Raw genomic sequence first — 25,525 nt, 5'->3', positions numbered from 1 at the left:
GACTGACTATACCAATTGAATAAATGAATGAATGAGTGAGGGAGTGAGTGAGTGAATTAATAAATTAATGGTTGGCTGGCTGACTGGATGGACTGAACTGAAAACACACACGAGGAATGGACGGAATGACAAGACTGGGAACTGAGGGCTTAGATACACAGTGTGGAGTTGTGATATGATGTGATAACATTAGGTGGCTGCATTATAATGTGAATGTATAATATTGTTGTCAGGCCTCTGTGTAACTGTAGGAGAAAAATAGTTTGATAGAAACAGCATTAGAATAGAATAGAATAATCCTTTAATTGTCCCACAAGGGGAAATTTGCTTGTAACAGCAGCCAGAAAGACACATATAGAAACAAACAGGACACAGAACAGAAACATACACTCATCCCTGCTGGACAACCTCTCCCACCCCATGCAGGAGACTGTGACAGCACTGAGCAGCTCCTTCAGTGGCAGGCTGCGGCACACACGGTGTGGGACGGAGAGATTTCGCAGGTCTTTCCTCCTCACTGCTGTCAGACTCCACAACAAAGACTTTAACTGATCAAACACACACATCCACACACTCTGAGTGCAATACTCTTTTTCTGACAAAGTTGTATTTTTACTCAGTTGTATAAAGCATTTGCATTCTATTTCTATCCTAATGTATATTTTATTCTATTTATTGTACTGTATATAGTATTTTATTTTATTCTATAATTAATGGGAGGTGAAGAGGGACAGCAGACATTAGTCAGGTACAGACGCAGCAGCTCAGTGCTCTGTTATGTTGTTATTTTAAAAAGGTAGATGTGCCCTCTGATCATGGATAATCAGTCTAATGAAAGAAGTTTTATTCTGTCAGGATTTAATGAGACGATGAATTTCACAGTACCCCTCTTCTCAGTTACTTTACTGTATTACTGTGTGATTTTGTTCTTCAATATTTCTCTTGTGCTGCTCATTGTCTTGGATGAAAGCCTCCATGAACCTATGTACATTTTACTGAGCAGCTTCTGCATTAATGCACTTTATGGGACCACAGGTTTCTACCCAAAATTCCTTTCAGATTTACTGTCGTCTTCTCACAGAATCTCCTATGAAGGGTGCCTTTTACAAGGTTTTGTCATGTATTCATTTGCTTGCTGTGATTTGTCTATTTTAACTGTCATGGCCTTTGACAGGTATCTGGCAATATGTCGACCTCTGCACTACTACTCTTTCATGACTAAGAGGAGGCTTTCACAGCTGGTGTGTTTCTCCTGGCTGACACCTTTCTGTGTTTTTTCCATTAATGTCCTGTTTACAGCAAGACTCAAGTTATGTGGTATAAACATTCAGAGAGCCTTATGTCTAACCCGGTTAATTCTTAAACTTGCTTGTCCTGAAGCTGACACTTTTCCAAATAACATCAGTGCATATGTGATAATTGCTATTTGTTATTTTCATTATGTTTTCATAATTTGGACTTACATATATCTTATTAAAACATGTGTGAGGTCCAGAGAGGACAGAGTAATGTTTATGCAGACCTGTGTGGCCCATCTGACTTCTGTGATCATAAATGCCATTGTAATGGCTGTTGATGTGATGTACTTGCGGTTTGGCTCCAGAGATTTACCCCAAAGCCTCCAAAACTTCATCACTCTTGAATTTCTCATCATCCCTCCAGTTATGAATCCTCTCGTGTATGGATTTAAACTCAGCAAAATACGAAACAGAATCTTGAGTTTAATTTATTTGAAAGGGAAATGATTTCCATTAAGGTTAGATTTCCTTATTTAAAACAATTCAAAAATATTCAAAACAGATGCAGCAATATAAATACAAGTCTTTCTGAAGGCACTTGATTCAGAAACATTTAGTCATGTTTGCCTTGTCTAAGGCAAACATATATTTGGACTAGACTAATTTTACTAATATTCTTTGTTATATTTATCATAATATCACATAAATTTGTCATATGTGTCATATTTTCTCAATCCAGCACGAACGTTAAATGAAAACAACATTTTTTTCATGTTTTTGACTAAGAATTTCATTTGAAAAGGATTCTGCATGAGTTTTTAAGTACTGTTGTAAAATTCATCTATATACTATTCAGAAATCATCACAAATTGACATTTCATTTCTTTGCCTTGCTGTGTCTTGATGTTCAAGGTATATTAGCTGATATGTGTGCAAGTTGATTAAACAGGTTTATTTCAAAGTGTTTTAGGTTTAAAGTAAACAAAATATTGTATGAAATATTCTGTTGTAAAGGGCTGGTTAGTGCAGGCATCCCTGTGTGTTACATCTCAGTTTATCACAAAGGTCAGTTAACAACGCTTAATGTTTCTTTTCTTTTTTTTCCTATAAACACGTTACATGTATAAATATAAGGATCAGTGTTATTAGGTTGTATTTTTTCAGTAGTATTTATTTATTTATATATAAAGGTTTTTTTATTATTATTTTGGAAAAATAGTAATTGAACTGTTACCTACTTTTATTTTGCATTTTTTTTGTTTTTAAATTTATATGTAAATTTCTCTCTGTACATTAATTAATGATACCATAATTCTGTACTTTTTGAAATCTGATCATATATCCCCATTGCTTGACATACTGTAGTATTTACTACTTTAAGAATTAAAGTTTTGTTTAGCATATCAAGCATAAAATTGTGCTGTTGTTGTTTTTTGAAGTTTTTCAATCCCATAGCATAAAAAAAAAAACCAACAAAAAACAATGCAATAATAGTATTTTAACAGTAACTCCCTTCTCTTCTACTCCTTCCTCGCCTTAACTAGGAAGGAGGCTCTCTCAGCTGGTGTGTTTCTCCAGGCTAACACCTTTCTGCTTTTTCTCCATCAATGTCCTGCTAACATCAAGTTGTGTGATATAAACATTCTGTCACGGCTGTCGAGGCGAGCCATGTGGTATTGACGGGAGAAAGGACCCAAATCGCAGGCAGTAGATGATAATGCTGGTGATGTTATATTTACACAGTGGTGAGATGACAAAACAGGCAAGAGGGAAGACAAAACTAAAGACCTAAACTGGGAAAGCTAAATGACAAACCTGAGAGGGTACCAGAATGGGGTGAGAGGCAGAGAGACACTGACAAGGGACAGGACACCGTGGACCACAGAGTAACGCAGACTGACACGGCGTAACGCAGACGAACCGGCAACAGGCAGGAGAACACACAGGGCTTAAATACACACACCAGTAATCAGGGGATGAGAGACAGAAGGGCAACACAGCTGGGAGAAATCAGAGCTGACGGGACAGAGGAAACGTAAACTGAACACACTCACATCAGACAGAGACCTTCACAATAAGACAGGAAACTCAGACACAGGGAACCAAACAAGACACAGAACTAAACAGACAGATTCGCAAACAGACAGGGTGACACCATAGACAGACAGACCGAATATAACACATAGAACTCGAAAAATAATAATCATCATAATAATAAACTAAAAGCGCTGGGTCACCGACCCAGGACCATGACAGTACCCCCCCTCAAGGGCTGGCACCAGACAGCCCAACACAAGAAAACGAAAGAAAAACACAAAAACCGCCCAAAACAGAAAACAACCCGAACAGGGCGGGCAGCGGGGGTCCAGGAAGGAGGGCTCGAAACAAAACACCGAAGCACAAGAAAGCCCCAAAACAAAAGAGGAGTCCAAAAAAGAACAGTTCAGGGGGCCGGCCGTGCGGACGGCAACGGCGGCGACGTGGAAACAGTTCAGGGGGCCGGCCGTGCGGAAGGCAGCGGTGGCGATCCGGGGGCCGGCCGTGCGGAAGGCAGCGGTGGCGACTCAGGCGAAAGGGGTCCAGGGGCCGGCCGTGCGGAAGGCAGCGGAAGGCAGCGGAAGGCAGCGGAAGGCAGCGGCGGCGATTCAGGCGAAGGGGGTCTGGGGGCCGCCCACGACGGAGATGACGCCCGACCAGTGGCCTGGAAGGCGGCCAATAAACCACAGACCCAGACGAGGCTGGACCAGGCGACGCCGAAGGCGAAGACACGGAGGCTGGGCCAGACGAGGATGAAGCAGCTGAAGCGGAGGATGAAGCCGGAGCTGGCGACGCTGACGATGCTCCTCGGGCCCCCCAGCTGACGAGGCAGGAGGCTGGACGGGCTCCTCGGGCCCTCCAGCTGACGAGGCAGGAGGTTGGATGGGCTCCTCGGGCCCTCCAGCGAGAACAGTCTCAGGACCAGTGGGCACAGGGACCTCTGGCAGGCACAGAAGAGAACCAGCAGGTGCACGGGCCCCTGGCAGGGACAGAACAGAACCAGCAGGCGCACGGGCCCCTGGCAGGGACAGAACAGAACCAGCAGGTGCACGGGCCCCTGGCAGGCACAGAACAGGACCAGCAGGCGCACGGGCCCCTGGCAGGCACAGAACAGAACCAGCAGGTGCACGGGCCTCTGGCAGGCACAGAACAGAACCAGCAGGTGCACAGGCCCCTGGCAGGGACAGAACAGAACCAGCAGGCACACGGGCCCCTGGCAGGCACAGAACAGGACCAGCAGGCGCATGGGCCTCTGGCAGGCACATAGCAGGCTGCAGCTGCACAGAGCATTGACTCTGCTCAGGCAGCAACGGCCGGGTGCAGTCCTCAGCTGGCTTCTTAACCTCCAGGGGTCCAGAGTCAGCTGGGGGCTGAAACCCAGTGTGGAGTTGTGATATGATGTGATAACATTAGGTGGCTGCATTATAATGTGAATGTATAATATTGTTGTCAGGCCTCTGTGTAACTGTAGGAGAAAAATAGTTTGATAGAAACAGCATTAGAATAGAATAGAATAATCCTTTAATTGTCCCACAAGGGGAAATTTGCTTGTAACAGCAGCCAGAAAGACACATATAGAAACAAACAGGACACAGAACAGAAACATACACTCATCCCTGCTGGACAACCTCTCCCACCCCATGCAGGAGACTGTGACAGCACTGAGCAGCTCCTTCAGTGGCAGGCTGCGGCACACACGGTGTGGGACGGAGAGCTTTCGCAGGTCTTTCCTCCTCACTGCTGTCAGACTCCACAACAAAGACTTTAACTGATCAAACACACACATTCACACACACTGAGTGCAATACTCTTTTTCTGACAAAGTTGTATTTTTACTCAGTTGTATAAAGCATTTGCATTCTATTTCTATCCTATTGTATATTTTATTCTATTTATTGTACTGTATATAGTATTTTATTTTATTCTATAATTAATGGGAGGTGAAGAGGGACAGCAGACATTAGTCAGGTACAGACGCAGCAGCTCAGTGCTCTGTTATGTTGTTATTTTAAAAAGGTAGATCATGGATAATCAGTCTAATGAAAGAAGTTTTATTCTGTCAGGATTTAATGAGATAATGAATTTCACAGTACCCCTCTTCTCAGTTACTTTACTGTATTACTGTGTGATTTTGTTCTTCAATATTTCTCTTGTGCTGCTCATTGTCTTGGATGAAAGCCTCCATGAACCTATGTACATTTTCCTGAGTAGCCTTTGCATTAATGCCCTTTATGGAACCACAGGTTTCTACCCCAAATTCCTTTCAGATTTACTGTCGTCTTCTCACAGAATCTCCTATGAAGGGTGCCTTTTACAAGCTTTTATCATGTATTCATTTGCTTGCTGTGATTTGTCTATTTTAACTGTCATGGCCTTTGACAGGTATATGGCAATATGTCGACCTCTGCACTACTACTCTTTCATGACTAAGAGGAGGCTTTCACAGCTGGTGTGTTTCTCCTGGCTGACACCTTTCTGCATTTTTGCCATCAATGTAGTGCTTACAGCAAGACTCAAGTTATGTGGTATAAAGATTCAGAGAGTCTTATGTCTAAACTGGTTAATTGTTAAACTTGCTTGTCCTGAAGCTGACACTTTTTCAAATAACATAAGTGCATATGTGATACTTGTCGTTTATCTGTCTCATTGGCTTTTCATAATTTGGACTTACATATATCTTATTAAAACATGTGTGAGGTCCAGAGAGGACAGAGTAAAGTTTACGCAGACCTGTGTGCCCCATCTGACTTCTGTGATCATAAATTTCACTTTAATAGCTTTTGATTGGATGTACTTGCGCTTTGTCTCCAGAGATTTACCCCAAAGCCTCCAAAACTTCATCACTCTTGAATTTGTCATCATCCGTCCAGTTATGTATCCTCTCATGTATGGATTTAAACTCACCAAAATACGAAACAGAATCTCGAGTTTAATTTATTTGAAAGGGAAATGATTTGAATTCAAAAATATTCAAAACAGATGCAGCAATATAAATACAAGTCTTTCTGAAGGCACTTGATTCAGAAACATTTAGTCATGTTTGCCTTGTCTAAGGCAAACATATATTTGGACTAGACTAATTTTACTAATATTCTTTGTTATATTTATCATAATATTACATATATTTGTTATATATGTCATATTTGCTCAATCCAGCACGAACGTTAAATGAAAACAACATTTTTTTCATGTTTTTGACTAAGAATTTCATTTTAAAAAGGATTCTGCATGAGTTTTTAAGTACTGTTGTAAAATTCATCTATATACCATTCAGAAATCATCACAAATTGATATTTCATTTCTTTGCCTTGCTGTGTCTTGATGTTCAAGGTATATTAGCTGATATATGTGCAAGTTGATTAAACAGGTTTATTTCAAAGTGTTTTAGGTTTAAAGTAAACAAAATATTGTATGAAATATTCTGTTGTAAAGGGCTGGTTAGTGCAGGAATCCCTGTGTGTTACATCTCAGTTTATCACAAAGGTCAGTTAACAATGCTTAATGTTTCTTTTTTTTCAATAAACACGTTACGTGTATAAACATAAGGATCAGTGTTATTAGTTTGTATTTTTTCAGTAGTATTTATTTATTTATATAGTGTTTTTTTTATTATTATTTTGGAAAAATAGTAATAGTAATTGAACTGTTACCTACTTTTATTTGGCTTTTTTTTTGTTTCTAAATTTATATGTATATTTCTCTCTGTACATTAATTAATGACACCATAATTCTGTACTTTTTGAAATCTGATCATATATCCCCATTGCTTGACATACTGTAGTATTTACTACTTTAAAAATTAAAGTTTTGTTTAGCATATCAAGCATAAAATTGTGCTGTTGTTGTTTTTTTGAAGTTTTTCAATCCCATAGCATAAAATTAAAAAAAAAACAACAACAACAAAAAACAATGCAATAATAGTATTTTAACAGTAACTCCCTTCTCTTCTATTCCTTCCTCGCCTTAACTAGGAAGGAGGCTCTCTCAGCTGGTGTGTTTCTCCTGGCTAACACCTTTCTGCCTTTTCTCCATCAATGTCCTGCTAACATCAAGACTCAAGTTGTGTGATATAAACATTCACAGAGTCTTGTATCTAAACTGGTTAATAATTAAACTTGCTTGTCCTGATGTTGACACCTTTAGAAAAAACATCAGTGCAAATGTAACACTTATTGTTTATCTGTGTCATTGGCTTTTTATAATTTGGACTTACATATATCTTATTAAAACATGTGCGAGGTCCAGAGAGGACAGGTTAATGTTTACGTAGACCTGTGTGCCCCACCTGATCTCTTTGATTACTTTCCTGTTTTTTCTTGATCCAGTGTACATGATATCTGGCTCTACACGTTTACCTCAAAGCCTCCAAAACTTCATCACTATTGAATTTCTCATCATCCCTCCAGTTATGAATCCTCTCATATATGGATTTAAACTCACCAAAATACGAAACAGGATATTGGGTTTATTTTATTTTAAAAGAACTTCAAAATTAAGAGTTTCTTGTTCACCAAATAAAAATAGACCAAACTAAAATTTCAAAAATGTACATTATTCTCTTGTACATGACAGCAAATGAAGGTCTCATAACATTAACTATAAATGCACCAAGACAACCAAGTCTCAGTAAAAAGCATTATTGTTTACTTAAATTTGACCTTTAGACTATCAAAGATCTAGACAGCTTACACATATTTTACCTTTTAAAAATTATTGTTTTTTGTTTTTTACATTTTTTCAGATGTAAACTAAAATGCATTTCCACTTCTGGTTTTAGGTTTAATCCAGGTCATCTTATCGTTTGAACTTAAGGTGTCATAATGCCATATCTCTAACACGTTCCATTAAGATGTAAATTGGTCAATTTATTGTCATTTACAGTAAATAGGTTTATGTTTCTCAAGTAACAGACTCATATTTATATCCTTTTTTCAAGCATAAAATGTCTGAGTCTCATGAGTGACGTGTTTACTGTGGCTCAAAGCTTAGCCAGTTTTTCGGGTGCCTCTGTAGTCTCGCTCATTGTACACTTATATCACAAGGCTAATTCAGAAAATGTAAATCAAATCAAATCAAATCACTTTTATTGTCACATCACATGTGCAGGTACATTGGTACAGCACATGTGAGTGAAATTCTTGTGTGCGAGCTTCACAAGCAACAGAGTTGTGCAAAATACAATAATGTAAACAAGCAAAATACAAGAATGGCTACATCTGAAACTAATAAATATATGTACAATATATAATAGTATATGCATTTTTGGATGTGTATACTAAATATTTTTCTACGTGTGTGTGTGTGTGTACACATATTTTACAAATTAAATAGAGTAAACAATAAATACAATATATAAAAATATACAAAGTTGAGACATGTGCAAAACAGTGGCATTACTGTACAGTATGGAGTGCATAATGTTAAAGTTCCAGTAGTGAAGCTGAGGTGTCTATGACGTGTTCAGCAGTCTGATGGCCTGGTGGAAGAAGCTGTCTCTCAGTCTGCTGGTACGGGACCGGATGCTGCAGAACCTCCTTCCTGATGGAAGCAGTCTGAACAGTTTATGGCTGGGGTGACTGGAGTCCTTGATGATCCTCCCCGCTTTCCTCAGGCAGCGCTTCCTGTAGATGTCTTGGAGGGAGGGAAGCTCACCTCCAATTATCCGTTCAGAGCACCGCACTACTCGCTGGAGAGCTTTGCAGTTGTAGGCGGTGCTGTTGCCATACCAGGTGGTGATGCATCCAGTGAGGATGCTCTCAATGGCACAGTGATAGAAGGTCCTGAGGATTCAGTCTCCTGAGAAAGAAGAGGCGCTGCTGCGCCTTCTTCACTGTTTTGTTTGTGTGTACTGACCACGTAAGATCCTCAGCCAGATGTACACCAAGGAACCGGAAGCTGCTCACTCTCTCCACAGCAGCGCCGTTGATGGTGATGGGGGTGTGTACTTCTCTGCACCTCCGGAAGTCCACTATCAACTCCTTTGTCTTTGCGACGTTGAGGGTGAGATGGTTGTCTTGACACCAGTGGGTCAGGGCGCTGACCTCCTCCCTGTAAGCCGTCTCATCACCATTGGTGATAAGACCCACCACTGTAGTGTCGTCCGCAAACTTCACAATGATGTTGGAGTTGTTAGTGGCTGTGCAGTCGTAGGTGTAGAGTGAGTACAGGAGAGGGCTCAGTACACACCCCTGTGGAGCACCAGTGTTCAGTGTGATGGGGGATGAGGTGATGCTGCCCAGTCTGACCACTTGGCGTCTGTCAGACAGGAAGCTAAGGATCCAGCTGCAGAGGGAGCTACTCAGTCCTAGATCCTGCAGTTTCCTGTCCAGCTTTGAGGGAACGATGGTATTGAATGCTGAGCTGTAATCTACAAACAGCATCCTCACATACGTGTCTCTCTTCTCCAGGTGTGACAGGGCAGTGTGTAGTGTCAGGGCTATGGCATCATCAGTGGACCGGTTGTGGCGGTACGCGAACTGTAGAGGGTCTAGTGAGTCGGGTAGTGCAGAGCAGATGAAGTCCCTGACCAGCTTCTCGAAGCATTTGCTCACGATGGGGGTCAGGGCTACAGGTCGCCAGTCGTTCAGTGAGGAGATGGTGGAGGATTTGGGTACAGGGACGACGGTGGCCATTTTGAAGCAGGCTGGGACTACAGACAGAGAGAGGGAAAGGTTGAAGATGTGCGTGAACACTCCAGCCAGCTGAGCCGCGCATGACTTGAGGACGCGGCCGGGAATCCCGTCCGGACCTGTAGCTTTGCGTGCATTCACCTTCCTGAAGCACTTCCGCACATCCTCCTCAGACACAGTGTGCGCACTGATGTCATCCGTGGTGCGCACACTGTCCGGTCTCATGGTGTTCGCTGTGTCGAATCTAGCGTAGAATACGTTTAGATCCTCACACAGAGAGGCCGTGGTCTGCGGTGTGCTGGTTTTCCCTCTAAAGTCTGTGATCGTGTTTAGTCCCTGCCACATACTCCGAGAGTTGTCAAACTGTTGCTCCACCCTGTCCCTGTACTCACGTTTGGCTGCTTTGATCGTCTTCCGGAGTTGGTAATGTGCGTGTTTGTAGTCCGATGTGTTCGCGGAGGCAAAGGCGGTGCTCCGTGCCGTGCGAACATCTCCGTTAATCCAGGGTTTTTGATTTGGGAAGGATTTAACTGTTCTGGATGGGACGACATCTTCCACGCATTTCCTGATAAATCCGCAGACTGAGTCTGTGTACTCATCAATGTCCCTAGCAGCCACGTGAAACATTTCCCAGTCCGCGTGATCAAAACAGTCCCGCAGCGCAGACACTGATTGGTCCGTCCAACAGTGCACCGCCCTCCGGGTTGGAGCTTCCTGTTTCAGCTTCTGCCTGTAGGCGGGCAGGAGCAGGATGGAGCGGTGATCTGATTGGCCGAATGGGGCGTGGGGGAGGGCTTTGTACGCATCCCGGAAAGAGGTGTAGCAGTGGTCAAGTAGCTGGTCTCCATGAGTGTTAAAATGGATGTGTTGGTGGAGTTTGGGTGAGACTTTCTTCAGGTTTCCCTTATTAAAGTCTCCGGCTGTGATAAACGCTGCCTCTGGGTGTGCGGTTTCCTCGCTGCTGATCGCGCTGTACAGTTCCCTGAGTGCTCGGTCAGTGTCGGCTTGTGGGGGAATGTAAACAGGCGTAATAATCACTGCTGTAAATTCCCTCGGTAGCCAGAATGGCCGGCACTTAATCATCAGGTACTCCAGGTCCGGTGAGCAGAAGGATTTGACCGGGTGCACGTTCGCATAATCACACCAGCTGTTGTTGATCATGAAACATACACCACCGCCTCTGCTTTTCCCAGTAAGATCCTGTGACCTGTCCGTGCGATGCACGGAGAACCCCGGTAGTTGTATTGCGGAGTCCGGTACCTTGTCCGATAGCCAGGTTTCTGTGAGGCAGATCACGCAGCAGTCCCGCATATCTCGCTGGAATGAGATCCGTGCCCGAAGCTCGCACAGCTTGTTCTCCAGAGACTGCACATTAGCCAGTAATAAACTGGGTAACGGTGGTCTGTTAGTGCGCCGTCTCAGTCGAACCAGAACGCCAGATCTTCTCCCTCTGCGTCAGCGTTTGCGGCCTCCAGGGCCAGAGAACAAAGGCGTCTCAGGTGAGATGAATGGGGGGTCTGCAAACGGAGCGTCCGTGTTGCAAAACTTGAACTACGGAAAGTTATAAGAAAGACCGTCTTTTATGTCCAGTAAGGTTTGTCGGTCGTACACAAGGAGACATGTGCTACTCGCGAAAAAATGAAGGAAAAGTAAAATTAAACACAGAAAAAAGCTGTTGCTTGGGGGAGCTCGCGACGAGGCTGCCATACTCGGCGCCATCTTGACTCAAAAAAAAAAAAAAAAAAAACCTGACATGATGTCTATATTTAACAGAATATCAGTTTCACAGTTTGCAAATTAATTCAAAGGCAGGGGAAGAAAGAAGTGATTGCTTAGTAGGTTATAGATTCATGCTGCTTTAAAACTACCTTTTTTCCACAGAGCTGCTGTTAAAAAATAAAGGCCTGACAGTCAAGGCTGGACTGGGACAAAAAATCGGCCCGGGCATTTTGACTAGAGACCGGCCCACCAGGATAAAGATTGAAAATGTGACGTCATTCAGGGGTAAAACCGCAAAGGATTCTGGGAACTTGTGGCAAGAGGTACTAGCGCACGCAGGCTTTCAATTGAACTCAGTTACACAGCGATAAAAAGAAACACAAAAAATGGCAAGAAGCTGTTGTATTATTAACTGCAATAGCCAGTCGCATGACAGCCACGGGAAGCCGATCGTTTTTTTTTTTTTTTATCGGATTACATCGTTGAAGAGAAATTTTTTAAGCCATGTTTCCGAAGTAAGAGCCGACGGATGGTCTGGATATACCAAATATAACATCCCAGAACACTCCAGCTCACATGTTAGTCTGCTCCAAGCATTCCCACAAAGGTCAGCGTTTTGTAGTAGTTAATACGTCATTTTTCTTAACATAATTGGTGATATAGGTTACAAGCAAGTCTGGCGCTGAACAGAAATTGTCGCTCTATGCTCCTTTATTTATTGTGCATAAATAGTGAATTGTCCTGACACAATATTGCGTTTCGCTTCTGTTATTATGGTACATTGACAAAAACATATACTTTTATTCACAGGATAAAAAAGTTGTTTTGTATCACTAACTGTCCAGTGCGATTACAGCATACAATATTATTGCCACTACTAATTAATTACCGTTGAGCTCAAAGGTTATATTAATAAACGGTTAACGAATGTGTATTAATGACGACGATTTGTGAGACTGGTAAACTTACCTTTGTTCGTACGATGGTCTGTCGTTCTACACGGTGCGTTTCAAGGTCCTGCACCCATCCATCGGTAAACTGTACCTGGGCTTGTTGCAGTGACATGAAGTTACTAAACTTCATGAGTGTATGCACTCACTCCAAGAACCGTATAATTATAAATCTGCGCGTGGTGAAAGTTGGGCAGCACGCTAACGTATTTTGTCCCTTTGCGTGCTCGTAAGGGTCTGACCCTTTCACTCCTTTGATTTTTTCCTCGTATCTTTTCTTTGTCTTTTCGTCGAGTCTGTCTTTGTACGGACCGGCATTGTTCTCCTTTTGTTTTGTACATTCCTTTTTTGTGCGGCAAAGAAAAAACAAGAAGGTATTGGAACCGGAGAATGAACGTTTTGCGGTGCTGCAAATGCTTGCATTTGATGCGGTACTTGGATTGTTTTGCCACTAATTCCCGGCATGCAATGCGCGAAAATCACGTGATTGCTAAACAAGGGGGCGGGTGCATTCGGCCTCCTCGGCTGTAATTGGTCCAGCCCAGAGTCGATCATGACCAATTGGCCAATCCAACACCTTTCATTATATATACCCTTCCTAAAAAAAAAAAAATCGCGAGCGGCCCACCGGGCAAGAGCCCGGTATGCCCGATGGCCAGTCCAGCTATGCTGACAGTACTATATACACAGCAAGTGTGTTTTTGTTTATGAGTTGGCACCACAGATTGTGCAAGGTTCATGTTAGCACAGAATTCTGGGCCCTATGTATAAACAGTCTCTATATATGTGACACAATGTGATGTGTGGAAGGAAGAGAGGACTCAAACTCAGGACTCGCAGGCTGGTGAAGGATGTGGATGATGTTTGTTGTGAAGCCAGGATGAACAGAACATGAGAAGACGGACTGACTATACCAATTGAATAAATGAATGAAGGAGTGAGGGAGTGAATTAATAAATTAATGGTTGGCTGGCTGACCGGTGTAGGAGTGTTTAGCTTATTTTAGAGTTTAGAAATGTGTTAACATAGAATGTAGTACTATTGTAGAGATACTGACACTGCCGTCAATATAATAAAGGCCTCACTGTGTCGTGAACTTAGGAGTAGATTGTAGGAGACCCCTCCCCCACTTGAACTGTGAAAGTAAAACAGAGAGGAGTGAATGCTGAGTGGAAATTCCCCAGAGAATGTTTGGGTGCGGGTCTCAACATTTGTAACTGGATAACTGTGGTCTGGAAGGGACATGGTTTTATGACCTAGGGAGTCACCTACACCCACAGTGTTTTAACTGTCACGCACACACATCCACACGCACACTCACTCATGTGCACTCACACATCCACACGCACACTCACTCATGTGCACTCACACATACACACAGGTATGCGTACACAGTCACACACGAGCACTCACATAGACACGTGGGAACGCGCACATGTAGGCATTCATGTGCTCGTGCACATAGACACAGACACAGAGTTTGCAGCACACCGTGGGGGGTTTTATGATAGGGTCGCCCCTACAAAACTGTGTTTCACAGACAAAGGAGTGAAGATTTTTTGCAGAGGGACACACGGGCCTCGTCTTCCCTTCTAGAAGTGCATGCTTAAATGAAGATGAATAAAGATGAATAAAGGTTTTGTAAAATGACTACTGAGTTCCGGTGGCGTCTCTGGAAGTTTCGATGAATAAAAGAACTGGGGTAAAACTAATTTCGTAACAGTTTTGGTGCCGAAACCCGGGATTCGTTCGAGGCCCAGAGAGGATGAATTGGCAGAGCTGAGATCATGAAACGAGGCGAACAGGTAAGCACGACCTAATTATTTTCGAACCGTGCATATTGTCCATCCATCCATCCATCCATTCGCTTCCGCTTATCCTTTTCAGGGTCGCGGGGGGCGCTGGAGCCTATCCCAGCTGTCATAGGGCGAAAGGCGGGGTACACCCTGGACAGGTCGCCAGTCTGTCGCAGGGCTAACACATAGGGACAGACAACCATTCACACTCACATTCACTCGCACATTCACACCTAGTGGCAATTTGGATTATCCAATTAACCTATCCCCACAAGCTGCATGTCTTTGGACGGTGGGAGGAAGCCGGAGTACCCGGAGAGAACCCACGCAAACACGGGGAGAACATGCAAACTCCACACAGAAAGACCCCGGCCTGATGGTGGAATTGAACTCAGGACCTTCTTGCTGTGCGGCAACAGTGCTAACCACCGTGCCACCGTGCTGCCCTGTGCATATTGTTTAAAGCCTAAATTATCTGTTCGCTAAGTTGAACGTATCTCAGTGTAAATAATAGCATCGGTGTTTCATCCGTGGCGGTGTGTGATCCGTCCCCGTGCGTTAAAGCAGGAAACTTGTGTTACTATTAGTTAGAAAGCGGGGCTGAAAGGTCTCGTCGCCAGCTGAGGGCTGTGTGTGTCACGGGTTTGGTTACCCCACCTAGTCTCGGACGCGGGGCTAGGACCTGAAGGCAGGAGATCCAGGGTGGTGACCTGGGGATTCGTGGCTCCTTAAATAACTAAGTCGGGGAGAGTTCCCTGTCACAGTCTGAAGTATGCATAAAAGCAGGATCGGTTGCTTTCGCCGGTTAGATTCCGAGCTGAGTGTAACCAGTGCCTGATGCAGAAGGAGGACGGTGTAGTGTGTGTGTGAAAGTGCCGTTAGAGTCGGCGTCTTGTCTGAAGTACGGGAGTCAATTAAAGTAACAAAAAGAATTTGTGTCTAAAAGTGTGTATGGTGTGCAGAAATTGCGGCAGGAGACCGTGTCGCGAATTGTTGCAAACTGTGAAATCAATTGGGGGTTTTAATTTGGTTTTATTTTTATGGGGAAGAGAAACTGCGGTATCCAGTCTGTGGCGCATTTTGAATAATTCGTGAGGAAAATGTGGCGCGATCTGAAGATCGTGAGCCTAAATTATCCTAGTTAGGTTGAGGTGTATAAGAGCGGACGGCACCCGCTCTTTTTTCTGATTAGGGCGTTGTCCTGAATCAGCAGAAGTGTCTCGCAGAAAGTTTGAATGGGACTGCTAGAAGCATGAGGTGTGTGTGAGCCAGCCTCGAGGGGCGGGTTCACAGGTAGAACGAACGAAGAGTAAAATGTGCGTGTGTGTGAGAGAGAAAGAAAAGGTGAGGGCTAGTGACCAGCCTGTGAGTGTGTGTGAATTGATGACAAAGAGGGAGACAAAGTACATTAGTTGATTTTTTGTGAAATAATAAATAGTCAAGAAATCATAGTGATCAAATAGGAGAAAAATGAACTAAAGTAAATAAAAAATAAACAGTGGATTGGTGTTAAAGTAATGATAAATAAATTGATAAAATTAACAGTGCCATTTAAAGGTGATCAAGTACTCAAGGATGAATGGAGAATTTGATTGTTGACGGTATGAGAGCTGTTGGGGTGAAAGGAAAATGAGGTTGGAGGAGTGAGTTAACAGGTTAATGTGTGGGTGTAAAACAATGGGGTAATAAAAAAAGAGAAAGAAAATCGTGAAAACAAAGAAAATAAAAAGTGTGGAAGTGTGAGTGGGAAATTGTCTCCAACTGGGGGAAGCAGTGACACTACAGGTCACCTTCTTCCCCTGCTGGACACAAAAGAAAACATAATTTGGAGTGTTGTGGATGAAAATAATTAACAGCAACATCAAGAAGGTTTTTGTGTTTGCGGTTAAGACCAAATAAAAATTTCATTTTTGGGGTTTAAAGTCAGTAGAGTTCAAAACAAAATAAGTAGAGATGTGTTGCTTTAGGAGTGATGAAAACATATGCAGTCACAGTGAATAATGAAAGTCTCTCAGTCTGTCGATTACAGGTGGGGAACGGACCTGGATCAATTCTCCATGGGCAGCAGTCGGAAGAAAATTATAGGTTAAAATTATTAGAAAAAAAATAGAAACACCCAGCCAGAATTTTTGGCTGAATTGTTTTGTAGCTTCCCGTTCTCATCCTGAACGAGCAAGCTCCAGGGAAGCTAATCTCTCCCTGAAGACACAGAGTGCAGTTTCAGAAGCACGAGCATGAACATCAACAGTGGACAGGAGTCCAAGAGACAATACCAGAGTTCTGAGCAGAGAGTTCCAGCAGCACTATGGGCAAACGGCATCAGAAAGAGAAGACCCACCATCTAGATTGGATGGAGATGCGTTTCCAGCAAGCTGCAACCTCACTGTGTGTGAAGGACTTTTGAGAAGACTGTCTGAGTTTGACATTTGCCATGTTTGGAGTGAGATGGCAATGAAAGAGATAGTGGGACAAAGAGATACATGGGACAAAGCTGAAGAAAACTGACTGCCATTGGACTGAAAAGTGGGAGAGAAGAAAAGGAGCAGAAGAGGGCTGAGGCTGCGGTTTTAGTGTGGGGAATCAAATTGGGTTAAAGCATCCGGGGAGACAAGCGACTGCCTGGAAGTGGAGGATTGACACAGTGTCCAGACCACCACAAAAGGGGGAGGAAGACAAGCACTGAGGTATGCAAGTGTACTGTTAGAAAAATGGAAAGGTGACACCACACATGCAGATAATATGCACCAGAGATAACAAAAAATCATACACAAAGTGTTACACATTAAAAGATGGTATTTGTAGAAGGGGTTGACAACACTCAGCGTGGTTGCCTATGGTAACCTGCAAGCATTTGGGGTTTAGCTGTGCCTGCCTATGACAGAGTTTTTCATTTAGATGTTTCTGAAACAAAATTTGGAGTGAACGGAGTTTTGTTTCAGAAAAAAGGGGGAAGGTACATAAAAGGATACATAAAAACAGAAAATGTATTAACCCGACTAACACACAGACACACACACACGTAATGAAGATCAAACACAATTTTAAGTAGGTGACACTGTTACCGTCATCCTGTCTGGTTTATTGAGTGGGTTGAGAACTGATACATAGATGACTGAATTTGTATTATTTTGGGGAACATGATAGCAGGGGTGAACAGAATCCTGCAGCCAGAGTTTAAATGAGTGAAACTAGCAGATTTTTTGGGGGTTTTTTTGTTTTGTTTTGTTTTGTTTTTGTTTCTGAAGTATGGGGAAGGTTTTACCATGGCACCATGTTTTAGATTTGGTGTTTTCTCACCTATAAGAGAAAGAATATTCTGTGACAAGTCTTAAGACCGGGCTTCTGTATTTTTTCTTTTCTTTTGTTTTTCAGTTTTATTTGTCATTTTTCAGTTTATTTTTATTTTTTGAACAGTGCACTGATTTCTGTTTGTGAATCTCTTTTCTTTAAGCAGATCTGCATGTCGAGAATTAAAAGTGCTACACGTCGTCGAGAAAATTGTTGCAAGTGAGTTTCTCCACATTAAAATGGGCTCTGGAGAAAGCCACTTATTTGGGACAATTAGAAAATGAGAGTCCCTGCCTAAAAAGGATTCAGCGTAGTAATCCGATCTAAAGTTCTTTTCTTTTGAAATGACGTCATTTTGCTGAGAGTGGAAACTAAATGCGACGATAGGTTCCACTATCAGCAAAGAAAGAAAGAATGGATGAATGAATGAATGGAAATAAAAACAAACTGACTGACTGGTAAAATCTGACAAGACTTGACCACGACTCAAGGTTAACCTCCACCTAGACAGGATAAAAGGGTGGATAAATTTATCTGTTTCCTTTTACAGGAGCAGAAAGATGACAGCAACATCTGAGGTTGTGTGACGGTTTAACCTTTTAAATTTTCTATGTTTGTGAATCTACCAGGGGTGTGTTGCTCACAGAAGTTACTGTGAGAAAGTGTGTACACACCTGCGCAGCGCTAACATTTGCATTCTCTTTTCTACAGCATTACAGTTCTTCATGTGATTTGATGATGTGATTTCTAACAGAACAATTGGTGGATGTTTGTTTCTCTACTACAGGTTATGAGTTGGTGATGCTGTTACACTGTGTTGTTGGGAAAATGTTGAAAGTTACTTTGACGATGTGAATAATGTGAGAAATTTCCTGTGTTGAAACCAGTGTCATTCTTTTTACAGCAGGCTTAATTTTATGGCCTTTTACAGCACCTCTGGAATGTGGATGGCCGACGCCTGCCCACCACACGATCCATGTGTGTTGCTAATGTTTGTTTTTTCTTTAAGAGTGCATGTGGAGGATTCAGCAGAAGTGGACAAGTGACATGAGAAAAACAAATAAGGGATGCAGTGTTTATGGAATAGTTGAATATGGGCTCATTAGCCTGCCACTATTGAACTCATAGTGATAAAATGGGTGGAGTGACATTGTTTAAGGAAAGTCACAGATTAAATTATGGAATAAATTGGGATGATTCATGATTTGGGACAAATTATGGTAATAATAGTGATTTAATGATTGGAGAAAACCTGCACATGATACTTGTCTGTTATGCTGAGTACTTTATCACTCTTATGATCTATAGTTGGTTGCAAATGTGAAGTTTGATTTAACAGATTTGTCTTCCAGGTTATAGGCTCCAGGTGGAGCTGGGAATTAAACAAGCTTAACATGTGACCGCTGGTTAATGTTTTTACACAGGGTTACAGGTTGGAGTATGGCTGCTCCAAGTGGGAAACCCTGGAGATTGTTTTAGAGAGAATGTGCAACATTCTTGTGCATGTCTCATTGGGGAGTTGACACATGGTGAAAGCCATGAGGCAAGAGGAGTGTTATTTTTTCATCTGTAGATGTCGTGAGGTGCCATGACGAGAAGGAGTGGCTGAGAGGATCGTCCAAAAGATGGGAGCTGAGGCCAGGAGAGAGGCTTCAGGAGGATCAGAGATCATCTTCAGCACAGCAGACATCACACAGAGAGCTGTGCTGCTGAGCTTCCAGGAGATCAAGAGGAGACTTCCCACAGCAAGATTTTAAATAAAATGAAAGATTCAATGTTGACGCTGAGGAAGACAACTAAGGTGTATGACGTGCTCTGCCTTAAATCTTCAGCAGCGTTGGAACATGAGAACCTGAGGGATGGAGAGAGCGTGCCAAGCTCTAAAAGTGACAGCGCAGAGGAACTCCAGCGATGGAATTGTGATTCTGTGTGAGGCACAAATACTAGGAGACTGGGAAATAGTTGACACCACTTTTCCCAAGGATGAAGATTACCTAAAGTGTGTCACTTTGCCATGCAGATTTGATGCTCTGCAGAGAAGCCTTCTGTGAGGGAGAGATGTAAACAGACGAGCCTTTTATCTACATTTAATTTATGTCAACTTCTCTAGGCTGGTTGAGGCGGAATTGGAGAGAAACGGTAGTGTTAGGTGTGACTGTGGTTATTGTAACTATGATTTTTTTTTTATAAGTGAATTGCCCAGAGACAGACCTGAATCCATTCCAGCGACTCCAACGTCACAGGCCACGGTGAAGCAAACCAAACGTAGTGAAACAGGTAAATCAGATGAGTGTTTTGATTATTATGGCGGTATAGAGTTGGACTACGTTAAAGGGTCCACAATCTCGTATACATTTGATCTTTGTGCTGTCATTAAATGCAAGTGCTTGCTGAACAGTTGAGTCCAACATCTTTAATGGCAGTACAAAATCGGATGGCGTTAGATATGTTGTTGGGAGAAAAAGGGGGCGTTTGTGCGATGTTTGGGGATATGTATTGTACTTTCATTCCAAATAACACAGTTCCCGACGGCTCTGTGACCCGAGTTCTGGAAGGCCTAAAGATTTTGTCCACCGCAATGTATGAGCATTCGGGATTAGATGACCCGCTGGAAGCGTGGATGACCTCTGTCTTTGGGCAATGGAAAGATTTCATTATGTCAATTATGGTTTCTTTGTCTGTTTTTATTGCAGTATTAGTGACGTGTGGGTGTTGTGTGCTTTGTATCAGAGCCTTGTTTGTAAGACTCATCAATCGTGCTGTGGGAGAATCTGATACAAAGGCAGACACCATGATGCCACTTTTGGGAAATGGGGAGTCACAGTATGAAAACATTATGGTGAGAGATTTAGTTTAGTTTTATCTGCCATATGATATGATGTGATAACATTAGGTTGCTGCATTATAATTTGAATGTATAATATTGTTGTCAGGCCTCTGTGTAACTGTAGGAGAAAAATAGTTTGATAGAAACAGCATTAGAATAGAATAATCCTTTAATTGTCCCACAAGGGGAAATTTGGTTGTAACAGCAGCCAGAAAGACACATATAGAAACAAACAGGACACAGAACAGAAACATACACTCATCCCTGCTGGACAACATCTCCCACCCCATGCAGGAGACTGTGACAGCACTGAGCAGCTCCTTCAGTGGCAGGCTGCGGCACACACCGTGTGGGACGGAGAGATTTCGCAGGTCTTTCCTCCTCACTGCTGTCAGACTCCACAACAAAGACTTTAACTGATCAAACACACACATCCACACACACTGAGTGCAATACTCTTTTTCTGACAAAGTTGTATTTTTACTCAGTTGTATAAAGCATTTGCATTCTATTTCTATCCTATTGTATATTTTATTCTATTTATTGTACTGTATATAGTATTTTATTTTATTCTATAATTAATGGGAGGTGAAGAGGGACAGCAGACATTAGTCAGGTACAGAAGCAGCAGCTCAGTGCTCTGTTATGTTGTTATTTTAAAAAGGTAGATGTGCCCTCTGATCATGGATAATCAGTCTAATGAAAGAAGTTTCATTCTGTCAGGATTTAATGAGATGATGAATTTCACAGTACCCCTCTTCTCAGTTACTTTACTGTATTACTGTGTGATTTTGTTCTTCAATATTTCTCTTGTGCTGCTCATTGTCTTGGATGAAAGCCTCCACGAACCTATATACATTTTCCTGAGTAGCCTTTGCATTAATGCACTTTATGGGACCACAGGTTTCTACCCAAAATTCCTTTCAGATTTACTATCGTCTTCTCACAGAATCTCCTATGAAGGGTGCCTTTTACAAGCTTTTATCATGTATTCATTTGCTTGCTGTAATTTGTCTATTTTAACTGTCATGGCCTTTGACAGGTATATGGCTATATGTCAACCTCTGCACTACTACTCTTTCATGACTAAGAGGAGGCTTTCACAGCTGGTGTGTTTCTCCTGGCTGACACCTTTCTGCATTTTTGCCATCAATGTAGTGCTTACAGCAAGACTCAAGTTATGTGGTATAAACATTCAGAGAGCCTTATGTCTAAACTGGTTAATTGTTAAACTTGCTTGTCCTGAAGCTGACACTTTTTCAAATAACATAAGTGCATATGTGATACTTGTCGTTTATCTGTCTCATTGGCTTTTCATAATTTGGACTTACATATACCTTATTAAAACATGTGTGAGGTCCAGAGAGGACAGAGTAAAGTTTACGCAGACCTGTGTGCCCCATCTGACTTCTGTGATCATAAATGTCACTGTAATGGCTTTTGATTCGATGTACTTGCGCTTTGGCTCCAGAGATTTATCCCAAAGCCTCCAAAACTTCATCGCTCTTGAATTTCTCATCATCCCTCCAGTTACGAATCCTCTCATGTATGGATTTAAACTCACCAAAATACGAAACAGAATCTTGAGTTTAATTCATTTGAAAGGGAAATGATTTCCATTAAGGTTAGATTTCCTTATTTAAAATAATTCAAAAATATTCAAAACAGATGCAGCAATATAAATACAAGTCTTTCTGAAGGCACTTGATTCAGAAACATTTAGTCATGTTTGCCTTGTCTAAGGCAAACATATATTTGGACTAGACTAATTTTACTAATATTCTTTGTTACATTTGTCATAATATGACATATATTTGTCATATATGTCATATTTGCTCAATCCAGCACGAACGTTAAATGAAAACAACATTTTTTTTCATGTTTTTGACAAAGAATTTCATTTTAAAAAGGATTCTGCATGAGTTTTTAAGTACTGTTGTAAAATTCATCTATATACCATTCAGAAATCATCACAAATTGATATTTCATTTCTTTGCCTTGCTGTGTCTTGATGTTCAAGGTAGATGAGCTGATATATGTGCAAGTTGATTAAACAGGTTTATTTCAAAGTGTTTTAGGTTTAAAGTAAACAAAATATTGTATGAAATATTCTGTTGTAAATGGCTGGTTAGTGCAGGCATCCCTGTGTGTTATATCTCAGTTTATCACAAAGATCAGTTAACAATGCTTAATGTTTCTTTTTTTTCAATAAACATGTTGCATGTATAAATATAAGGATCAGTGTTATTAGTTTGTATTTATTTTTTCAGTAGTATGTATTTATTTATATAGAGTTTTTTTTATTGTTATTTTGGAAAAATAGTAATAGTAATTGAACTGTTACCTACTTTTATTTGGCTTTTTTTCTTAATTTATATGTAAATTTCTCTCTGTACATTAATTAATGACACCATAATTCTGTACTTTTTGAAATCTGATCATATATCCCCATTGCTTGACATACTGTAGTATTTATCCATTCATCCATCCATCTTCATCCGCTTTATCCGAGGCCGGGTCGCGGGGGCAGCAGCCTAAGTAAAGAGGCCCAGACCTCTCTCTCCCCAGCCACGTCCTCCAGCTTATCCGGGGGAACACCAAGGCGTTCCCAGGCCAGCTGAGAGATATAATCTCTCCAGCGTGTCCTGGGTCTGCCTCGGGGCCTCCTCCCGGTGTCATATGCCCGGAACACCCCAATCCGTCTGTCGATCTCCGGCTCCCTTCTCCCATCACTCGTGAACAAGACCCCGAGATACTTGAACTCCTCCACTTGGGGCAGGAACTCATCCCCGACCCGGAGTGGGCACTCCACCCTTTTCCGGCTGAGAACCATGGCCTCAGATTTGGAGGTGCTGATCCTCATTCCCGCTGCTTCACACTCAGCTGCGAACCATTCCAGTGCGAGCTGGAGGCCATCACCCGATGAAGCCAACAGAACCACATCATCTGCAAAAATCAGAGATGAGATTCTGAGGCCACCAAAGCGAAAGCCCTCCGCCACTTGGCTGCGCCTAGAAATCCTGTCCATAAAAATTATGAACAGAACCGGAGACAAAGGGCAGCCCTGGCGGAGCCCATCACCCACCGGGAACGAGTCCGACTTATTGCCGGCAATGCGAACCAAGCTCTTACAACGGTTGTATAGGGATCGAATGGCCCGTAGCAATGGGCCAGACACCCCATACTCCCGCAACACCTCCCACAGGACACCCCGAGGGACACGGTCGAATGCCTTCTCCAAGTCCACAAAACACATGTAGACTGGTTGGGCAAACTCTCATGCACCCTCAAGTATCCTCGAGAGGATAAAGAGCTGGTCCAGTGTTCCGCGACCAGGACGAAAACCGCATTGTTCCTCCTGTATCCGAGGTTCGACTAGTGGACGAACTCTCCTTTCCAGCACCCTGGCATAGACTTTCCCAGGGAGGCTGAGGAGTGTGATCCCCCTGTAGTTGTGTTGGGATTCAGAGATTCTTTTATTGCTACCATATAATTTGCCTTATGAAGAATGTATTAATAACATGTTTCACAGTATCATTTATCAGTAATATTTCCTACAGGGTTTATATTGCATTGAATATGTCTGTCATCACATTGACCTTTCTATTTTTATAGGTTGAGTTCATTTTATACACAATGCATAAATGTGCTTGGTTAGAGTTGATGTTCCATTCTAGAAGGTTTTAAGCTTCACTGGTGAAAGGGTCCAGATGATACATGCTGAGGGGAGATGAGAACATAGCAGGTTAATTGCATGCACGCTTACGATACACATATTAATCTAGTAGCAGGTCTGAGCGAAGGCCTAAGCGTCTTCTGCTTCAGTTTGAGACTGGCTGCAAAGTACTCTACTTAGTGATTAATGACGAGGGTCCATTATTAGCTCTCAGAGATGCTAAGACCTGAAGTTATTACCTTAAAAGGCAAGTAATGTAGAAAGGAGAAGTTATATGTCGGTGTAAGGTTATATGTACGTGATGTACCCTTGTCTGCACGAGTTGAACTTTTGCCCATCTGTCACCATGTATTTTTGAACTGTATTGACGTAGGTGTGATATTTTGTCCTATAAAACCAGAACCCAATGTATTCTTGTCAGAGCAACCCATTCCGTATGCTGACGGTTGGTTGTTCTCCTGTGATAATAAAACTCATCGTTTGATTGCACTTTTCCGGAGCCTCCGTAGTTTGTTGTCTGGTCTAAAGTTGATCGATCTCGCAGCAGTTGGAACACACCCTCCGGTCCCCCTTCTTAAAGATGGGGACCACCACCCCGGTCTGCCAGTCCACAGATACTGCCCCTGATCTCCATGCAACATTGCAGAGGCGTGTCAACCAGGACAGCCCTACAATGTCCAGAGCCTTCAGGAACTCGGGGCGGACCTCATCAACACCAGGGGCTCTGCCACCAAGGAGTTGTTTAACTGCCTCAGTGACCTCACCCCCGGAAATTGGCAGGTCATTCCCCTCATCCCCAGACTCTGCTTCCTCCTCGGAAGACGTGTCAGTGGGATTAAGGAGGTCATCGAAGTATTCCTTCCACCGCCTGACAATTTTCTCAGTCGACGTCAGCAGCGCTCTGCCAGCACTATACACAGTGCAGGTAGAGCACCGCTTTCCCCTCCTGAGACGCCTGACAGTTTTCCAGAATCTCTTCGAGGCAGTCCGAAAGTCTTTTTCCATGGCCTCTCCGAACTCCTCCCACACCCGAGTTTTTGCTTCAGCCACTGCCCGAGCCGCATTCCGCTTGGCCTGTCGATACCTGTCGGCTGCCTCCGGAGTCCCACAGGCTAACCAAGCCCAATAGGACTCCTTCTTCAGCCTGGTGGCTCCCTTCACCTCTGGTCTCCACCATTTGGTTCGGGGATTACCACCACAGCAGGCACCAACCACCCTGCGGCCGCAGCTCAATGCAGCAGCTTCGGCAATGGAGACGCTGAACATGGTCCATGTCCCCAGTCTCCCTCGGAATGCTGTTGAAGCTCTGCCGGAGGTGTGCGTTGAAGATCTCGCGGACTGGGGCCTCTGCTAGACGTTCCCAGC

The 25,525-nt window shown here is 42.8% G+C and overlaps 2 protein-coding genes across 2 annotated transcripts; both read left to right on the top strand.

Moving 5' to 3' along the window:
• Positions 1–800: 800 nt before the first annotated feature.
• Positions 801–6,228, top strand: LOC308409918 (olfactory receptor 4B13-like; the record flags this gene model as incomplete). The annotated part of the gene is made up of 2 exons (XM_080902915.1): positions 801–1,035; positions 5,519–6,228. The coding sequence occupies 2 exons, from the start codon at positions 801–803 to the stop codon at positions 6,226–6,228; spliced, it is 945 nt and encodes a 314-aa protein (XP_080759041.1).
• A 14,339-nt stretch (positions 6,229–20,567) lies between these two features.
• LOC308409383 (olfactory receptor 10Z1-like) lies at positions 20,568–22,214 on the top strand. Its single transcript, XM_080902085.1, has one exon. It carries the CDS (start codon positions 21,153–21,155, stop codon positions 22,095–22,097), a length of 945 nt encoding a protein of 314 aa, XP_080758211.1. The 5' UTR covers positions 20,568–21,152; the 3' UTR covers positions 22,098–22,214.
• The last annotated feature ends 3,311 nt before the right edge of the window (positions 22,215–25,525 follow it).

This window comes from Rhamphochromis sp. 'chilingali', assembly GCF_963969265.1.
Source record: "Rhamphochromis sp. 'chilingali' genome assembly, chromosome: 14".
Lineage (NCBI taxonomy): Eukaryota > Metazoa > Chordata > Actinopteri > Cichliformes > Cichlidae > Rhamphochromis > Rhamphochromis sp. 'chilingali'.
This window is presented reverse-complemented; position numbering and strand designations above follow the sequence as displayed.